Source organism: Pezoporus wallicus, unplaced genomic scaffold (assembly GCF_028554395.1).
Source record: "Pezoporus wallicus isolate ANWC-B61680 ecotype Strahan unplaced genomic scaffold, APGP_CSIRO_Pwel_v1 contig_4309, whole genome shotgun sequence".
Taxonomy (NCBI): domain Eukaryota; kingdom Metazoa; phylum Chordata; class Aves; order Psittaciformes; family Psittacidae; genus Pezoporus; species Pezoporus wallicus.
Window position 1 is genome coordinate 2,074,101 of NW_026638191.1, and position 7,983 is coordinate 2,082,083.

Consider the following 7,983-nt stretch of genomic DNA (forward strand, 5'->3'; position numbering starts at 1 on the left):
GTCAGGGGACACCCACAGCCAACACGTCCGCAATAAACAAAGTAGTTCGAAGTATGGAGCACGCAGGGGGTTAAATGACATTTTTGTATCAGTTAACAGCACATCTTGTACTCAAAAATAGTAACTGTGATCACAGGCACATTAGGCTGAGAGCAGCAAGCGCTGGGTAAACTTAAGAGATTTGCATCTCGATAAACCCAGTTAACCAAGGGTTTAATTACAGTGTAATGAAGTATCAGCACACACACAAAATGAGGGACCGACTGCAAATATGCCAGAGATTTAAGTGATCGCATTAAGAGCATCCTGTGCTGAGAAAATTGAGTAACAACGGGCTTAACTTTAGATCAGCTTAAGAAAATGGCAACACACGCGCACCCCAAAGCAACAGCACCCACCACGTTTTAAACCCCCACACGCCAAAGGTGCCCAGCCCGGCGATGTAATCGCTTCTATTCAAAAGCAGGCAAATTACCTCCAAAATCTGGCCTCAAGCGAATGTCATAGCCCTTCAGCAGTCTATCCACAGTCTCTTTTACCAGTGACATATTACTAGGGTCATTGACACTACAGAAAAAGAGAGATTAACATTTTATTATTTCTTATTTCTCAGACCCAAGCTGCACATTCCTCTCAGAGGCAGCATACATGCAATTCAAAGTAAAGCAAAAGAGATACCTTCATCACTTACCTCTGTGCACACACCACGGCTATTAGTAAAGGGAATGACCAAATCCCGAAGTAACCCTTTTTCCGGACTCTCAGCATCCCTTTAGTTTTTGATATGATTTAGGGTTTCAGTGAAGAGAAGAAGAGATCCAACTTATTCTGGCCAGTGCAGTAATTCTAATGTGAAGCGCATGCGCACGGCGTACCACAACATCAAAAGGAGCAGTGGTTGCTGCTGGAGATGGAGCAAATTTCCTTGCCAAGAAAAAAAAAAAAAAAAAAAAAGGAAAAAAATTAAAGGGGAAGAAGGAAATGCATTATTTAAAATAATAATAATTAAAAAAAAGTCATCCACAAGAGGTTCGAGTGTTTTTGTTGTCGTTTTTGTTAGAATACAATATAAATCGTAGCAAGAAGAGAAGTTTTAGGAGTTGCAGGGCACAGAGGCTTTGCAGCCTAGTTTAAAAGGGGGGTGAGGGGACGGACGTGGATGAGACAGAGGGGGAACAGGTTAAAAGGGGGATGCACAGCGAGCACAAGGTGCCGGGGGCAGGTGGGGGCGAACGGGGGCAGCTCAACTTTGTGGTCCCTGGAAAGAGCCGCCCGAGGCTAAGTGCGGGCGAAGGAGCCGGAGCTCGCAGCGCTGGCGGGCGGGGGGAGGAGGGGAGATGGGCGCCTACGGTATTTCTCACGGGGGAGAAAAAAATGATGACGAATGTTTTCTCGCAAGAGGGGATCAGGCTGCTTCCTTCCTCACCGCGCTGTGCCAGGGACAGAGGCACCGGGCTCGGGGGGAGCTGGGGTAGGGGGGCGCCGGCTCCCGCGGGGCATTTGTTGGTGCCCGAGGGGCGGGCACGGAGCCCCCGCGGCCCCGCTCCGGCCCAGCCCGGCTGCGCGTCTGCCACGTATCGACCGGTGTTTAAGCAAGGATGTAAGTTCCTCAGGTAGAGCTAAGCCACGGGGCTGGGGGAGGTGGGGGGCAGAAAAACACCCCCGTGAAACGCAGTCGCGCACTTAGTGACCATCCAGACCCAGTGCCCACTTACCTTTGTGGGTAAAGCACCCAAGCTTTTCAAAAGCAGCGTAGGATCCAATTAATGCTTCGGAAGAAGCCGGAGACGAGCGGAAAGCTGATTTGGGGATGCTTTGAGTGACATTTAAATCCTGAGAGGAAAAAAAAAAAAGGAAAAAAAGAAAGAGGGAAGAAAAAACAAAACCCCGAAAAACAACAACCACCGGAGCTAAATTATTCCTCGCAAATCTGCTTTGTGCTCGTAGCTCCTTTTACACCTCCTCCTCCTCCCGCACATACCCACTCGGCCCCGCGGATCTGTGCTGCTCCGCGGAGCGGATCTGGGCGTGCACACGTCCTCGGCCGGCCCGGGCTGCGCGGGGAAGGGATTTGGAATACTTGGGGCGCCAATTAACAAAAGAAACACTCAACTCGCTGTGAGGGGGGGCTGAATTCACAAACGCGGGGGGGGAAGGGGAGGGACAAGGGTGAGGCTGTTGCACAGGGAGCAGGATGGGCTCGAGGGCTCGCTTCCTCGCTGACACTGTTCAGTCTTGCTCACGCGGGGCTGGGGAGCTCCAGAGCTCCCGGCTCTGCTCCGCCGCCGGCGGAAGTGAGCCGCCTCTTGCCGTTGGGGCCAGGAGGTGCGCGGCTCCAGCCCTGGCTCCTGGCCGCGCTCTGACCCGGGAGCAGGAGCAGCAGGAGCAGTGGGGAGGGGCTCGGGTCGGCTGCACGGGGAGAAGCGGTGGCTGCTCCTCGGGAAGGGCTGAGGAGGAGGCGTGCAGGGAGGCGGTGGGACGAAGCCTCACCTGGGGGAGCGTAGCCGGGGGGGCGCTGCCCGAGAGGCGGCAGGGCTGCTAAGATGATGAACAGCCAACCCGTAAAGCAGCCGGTAGCCCCGAAAAGCAGGCAGCCATTTAATACCGCCCGGCAGCTACCGTGTCTGGAGCGTGGAAGAGCGGGGAAGCCCCACGGCGAGCACCGCAGCATCCACCTGCCGCTGCATCCACCAGGTGCCCCCCCCGCTCACACCCCTGGCGGCGTGTCCCTCCGGCAAGGAGCCGCTCACGCCCTGCCCCGGCAGCGCGGCTAAATTGTGCTGCCCCTTCCACCCCAATGCTACCGCCTCCAAACACCCCTCTCTCCGTTGGAGACCAAGTAAGTATCTGCTTGGGGTTTGCTTCCAGGACAAAAAATACATAAGGAAAAGGCTGGGGGAATTCACCATGACATTTTCACCACCTTCTCCCATTTGTAACAATTGGAATTACACAGCGGGAGAAAATACACTTTTCCAGATGAAGCAGAATAGATTTAGTGCCTATGGCAAACCTAAAATGTCTAATTTCTGTATTCAAAAAAAAAAAAAAAGAAAAAAGAAACCCACCAAAACCCCCCAAAACAGCTAAGTTAAAGAATGTTTAAGCATCAGTTAAAATTGAAGCCCCACTTCCCCCCCCCCCCCCCCCATTTTGCAGCTTTCTGTTCCACAGCTGATAGCACAGAGCCACTCTCCCTGTTCACCAGTGGAGGTTTCTGTTCTCACACAGCTTGTCTGCCTCACTGACAAACCTCTTGAAATACAGCCCTGAAAGGAAGATGGTGGCTACTCTGTGCAGTGAATCATTTTACTTCAGGTCTATAATAAAGACTTTTTTCTTCTGCAGTCATATGATAAGAACAGGAGGTCTTGAGGTAAAACACTAATTCTTCAGTACGAAACTCACCTGCAAGTGCCAACACGGGACTACATCTGACACTGCTGCTTTCCGAGTCTCTGCTGTAAATTACCATTATACCACAGAAAAGTTTCCCTCACCATGATTAACCAGGTATCAACACGAACCTGAGGCTGAAGGCTAGTAGTGTTCAGCGCTGGACTGACAAGAGCTTTTGATTGACATTGCAAGATCAAATCAGAAGCAGAAAACTACTCTATTTCCATGGGAATGTTAGAATAGTATACCCAAAGAATTCAAGTGATGCCAGTACATCTAGCATTTGTTCTCAGATCTGGTGTATGCACTAATAAATCAGGGAACACTTGTTCTGGGCCCGTAGTACCACTGTGCCACGTGTAGGCAAACCTACTCTCGGTCTGGCTACTTCAACAAAAAGGAATGGAACATATCTCAAAGAAATTAAATACATACGGATATCACGGTGCATTAGGTGTGGAAAATTAATGTATATCCTTGGGTTTTGGAAGTGTAAAGGCTCTACTGAGCCATGCTTTGGATGATCTGCTAACTCTATTTTTGCTATCTGTAAATGCACCGATGTCTAAATCGGTACCAGTAACCCTTCCTTGCCGTTATTCTCTGTGTTCCCGAAGAAATCTCTGTGGCACGGACATCATTACTATATATTGACATAGAGTACAAAGTCATACAGGACTGGTCCTTTTGCAAGTTGATTCATGCTTTGCTCTGCACTTTTGACAGTGCCACTTTTTCTCTGACCACAGGGTTCTGCTCTATCTCTGTCATTCCGAATTTCTCAGCACTTTCAAAATCTCCCATTTATTTTGAGCAACTTGTCAAAAAAAATTGTCCCTCTTTTTTTCTCACTTGTGTCTGTGTGTTTGATTGAAAAGGAGAGGCAATAACTGGTGTGAACACCAGCACTGGCAATTGCAGAACTGTTCACGTAACATGTTTAAGGATTGCTATCCAAGATTTTGGGTGTCTTACAATGGAGGAACTATGTGGTTCACAGCTGGATATGATACTTCTAGCTCCAAAAATATCTCAATTGGATTGCAAGTTCCATAATCTTGCAGAGAAGCCAGCAAAGATGATCGTATTTTAAATGCCAAGCGCAGGTTATGTTTATTCTTAGCTTTCAAGTTTGAGGAGTGGAAAAGAATCCCCCCTCCCCCAAAATACTCCAAATTAAAGGCCCACAATCCTTGCTGACCAGCATGTGACGCTATGCAAGAAATGGGCTATAAGCAGCATCATACTTTGTCTTGTCAATCCTTGACTGTAGCAGTGTATTCCTGTCACCACAAACAGTATCTCAGGCCATGTACTTGGAACTGCTCTAAAGTGGTTTTCAAATTGCTTGTTGTGAATGTACAGATTTATGCAAAATAAGCTTTCAGGTAGAGTAAGAATTTCAAGATAGTTTCTTGAGTGATCCAGTCACTCTGTGTCAATCAAGACAGAAGAGATACTGATTTTTGCTAGCCAAGAACAGTAATCCTCTATCACAAGTAATGTAACAATGGCAATATCTCACTCAATGTTTTCTTTTACTGCACCTGGACAGGCTGGTCTGAATACAGTTCTATCACAGTGATGCTCCCTGAGGTTTTGATCATTTGGGTAAGAAGCACTAGTACCAGAAAAACTCAGATGAGAGTTGTATCCACGTGTCAGGTAAGATTTTCTTCTCTAACTTACAGGAGAATGTTAGTAATAATTTATTTTGATACATGTCTTCTATTTCCAACACCTATAAAGCTAGAAATTGATGTGAAATAAATCAAAATATAGTCAACTCTTGCAGACATTTCCTGAGCAAAGTATACCTTATCTTGGTTTTAGTTGTCATTTTAGGTCTTCAGATCTAGTACATGACAGCCCATGCACCACACACCATTCCATTAGCAATAAATCTATCAGCATAAAGATCCCTTTGACATCACAAACAGAAAAACTATTATTCATGCAGGTGTACCCTGATTCTGATTTTCATGGGCAATGGAATTTATGTTTGCATAGTGACAATCATCTGGAATTTAGGTTCATATTGGTTTCAACTATGGTATATCTAAAAAAAAAACAGTGGTAAAATGCAAAAGTAATAGTCTATGACTGCCAATTATACTGGTTTTGGCTCTTAAAAATATGAAATTATCAGTACTGTACAGAACTGAGTCTGATAAGTCAATTAGGAAACAAGTACCACTTGATATGGCACGAATTCCACTTAATTGCAAGAGAAGAGCAAATGGGAGGGACAGGTAATAGTTTCTAATTGGTTTGTATCCTTATATAGGGCTTTACTTGCTAGAGCTCTTGTTTGTTCATTCTGTAACTCTCTGCATGACATCCCCACGGGGTTAAAGACACTATAGATAAGAACTTGCCATGGATCATGACCTAGCCTGTACTTCATAAGTTACAGACCTGCAATATAGCTTGGGATCAATGGATCTTAGATGTATGTTGAGGACAGTCTTTGAATGTGAAATTGAATTACAGATTAAATCAAACTGGAAGTAAAAGGTTGTACGAGACATCCACAAGTGCTTTGATTGCAGACGATTGTTAGCAACTCAGTGCGGACTGGAGTGAAATACAAAATGTCTGAATTATGATGGAATGAAATCTACAGTCCTCTTATCAAATCATGAAAGCACCACAAAGAGCCTATTTCCTTCAAAATGGTGGAATTAGTTTAACAGCTATATAGATAACAATTTTCGAATTCCTCAATTTTAGCTACATTAGCACAATGATAGCTGGGAAATAGCTACAGTATATGCATACTTTGATAAGAAAGCTGAGCAGGGCAGGGCATGAGGAGTGATTGCATAGGGTAGGGATAGTAAAACACTTAAAAGACAGCACAAAACGTACACCAAGATTATATCACTCTGCATCTAAATCTCCTCCATGCTGTTTGTGTAAAATTCAGCCCTGAAAGCAGATTGCAGAAAACTGTTATTAAATTAATGGAGTGGCATTTGTCTGCATCAATTGATTGCAGGATTTGGATCTTTCTTTCTAAGCTCTCTTGAACAGAGAGAGTTTCCTGAATTTTCAGTAATACATTCCCGAATACTGCTATAAACAATATGTGAGGGTTCTAAAACTGTTAGGTTGGAAGCTTTTGCTGAAAAATGAAAATAGTTTTATTTTTAAAGCCATTTAGCTTCAAACATCAGTCTTGGGTCTGGTATAACTGTATGCAGGTTTTAAGACTAAAATTGAAATCTACGTAGTTTTAGCTGGATTTTGCTTACCTGGAAGGACCTCATTGCTTCAGAAAACCCCTCCTCATATTAACCACCAACTTGAGGGGACAACCAGAGGGGAAATGAGAAACAGGAACAGAAACAGGAAAATTAAATGAGTAAATTAAAAGGGCATATGAACAAGCAGGGAAGGAGGAAAGAAGGAAGACTAGTGCAGGCAAGTGTTATGCTACGGTACATGAGGTTTGAAGAGAAAGGAGCTGTTTATTTAGTAGGGACTAAAATAAATAAATAAATATATAAATAACTACTGCTCCTTTAAACTAACATGTGAAATATGAAACAGTCCTATCTCAGAAATCAAAGACAGTTCCTACATCAGTTCTTTATTCTGTAGACAAAGGGAGATTATTGAAAGGTAATTGTTGTGTGATAGCAACTATGAAAAGTGTTTTGATCCAGATAAAATATTTTGAGACTTAAAATTTATTTTTCCTGTAGATCAGGATACTTCACAGGGTATTTTTAATCTAACACCATTTGTAGCTGTAAAATATCTTTTCACATGAAAACTATCTTAATAAAAGTAAAGAAAAGCCAAAGAAACCAACTGTGACAAGTGTGTAACAGCCAAAGTATTATCAGTGGATTCTATTATAATAATGTGAAGTATTTTACATGTTTAAGAGATACCACAGAGGTCCCTTCCAACCCAAACAATTCTGTAGTGCTGTGGAATGTCCCACAGTGCTGCAGTAAGCATAAGTGTTTAGTAACACATTTTACCCCCAACTGATGCTTTCTAACCTTGTGCATACCGGCCGAAAAGTTTCATTGAATCAATGCTTGCATTACATGTGATCTGCCCCTATTTACAGATGCTGGAAGGTAGAAATTTCACAGGCAAGTTTCTGCTCAGCAGCAATTACTAAATCTGAATGGAACAGTTTTGCCAGCTTGACTGTTTTTACAGAGCTGCATTACCTTCTACAGAAGGGGTATTATTACTCAAAGGGTATGCGTGGAAATGGACTTGAAGGCCAGTGAAGATGGCAAGGCTTTTGTTCAACAAATGCAAAAACACTGATTCTGCTCATTACAGAGATCACTTGAAGAAGCAACTTCCACTTTATGGGAAGTATTCATCAAAATACATCTGAAGCAGAGCAAAATAGGTAAGACCAATGAGTAAATGAACCGCAAAAGTGGAATTTGAAAACAAAAGATAGCATTAACTTCATATGGAGTACACTGTTGCACACCAGTCCTAGCGGAAATTACAATAATCCTGAGAAAGCAATTCAGAATGCCAGTAAAGGGAAACAAACAAACAAACCAAACCACGCAAACCAACGATAAAACTGTGGAATAATCC

The 7,983-nt window shown here is 44.0% G+C and overlaps 1 protein-coding gene across 3 annotated transcripts in view; it reads right to left on the reverse strand.

Moving 5' to 3' along the window:
• Positions 1-2,639, reverse strand: part of GABRB2 (gamma-aminobutyric acid type A receptor subunit beta2) — a 156,722-nt gene extending 154,083 nt beyond the window's left edge. The window contains exons 1-5 of one of the 3 annotated variants that reach the window (XM_057409859.1): positions 2,491-2,631; positions 1,982-2,079; positions 1,716-1,833; positions 692-924; positions 476-567 (exon numbers count right to left, since the gene is read on the reverse strand). In XM_057409859.1, coding sequence (XP_057265842.1) covers positions 476-567; positions 692-768 — 169 coding nt within the window. In that variant the 5' untranslated portion in view covers positions 769-924; positions 1,716-1,833; positions 1,982-2,079; positions 2,491-2,631. Of the gene's footprint in view, positions 1-475; positions 568-691; positions 925-1,715; positions 1,834-1,981; positions 2,080-2,490 lie in introns of all 3 variants that reach the window. The other 2 variants (XM_057409861.1, XM_057409860.1) reach the window with 2 other exon arrangements.
• Between the last annotated feature and the right edge of the window lie 5,344 nt (positions 2,640-7,983).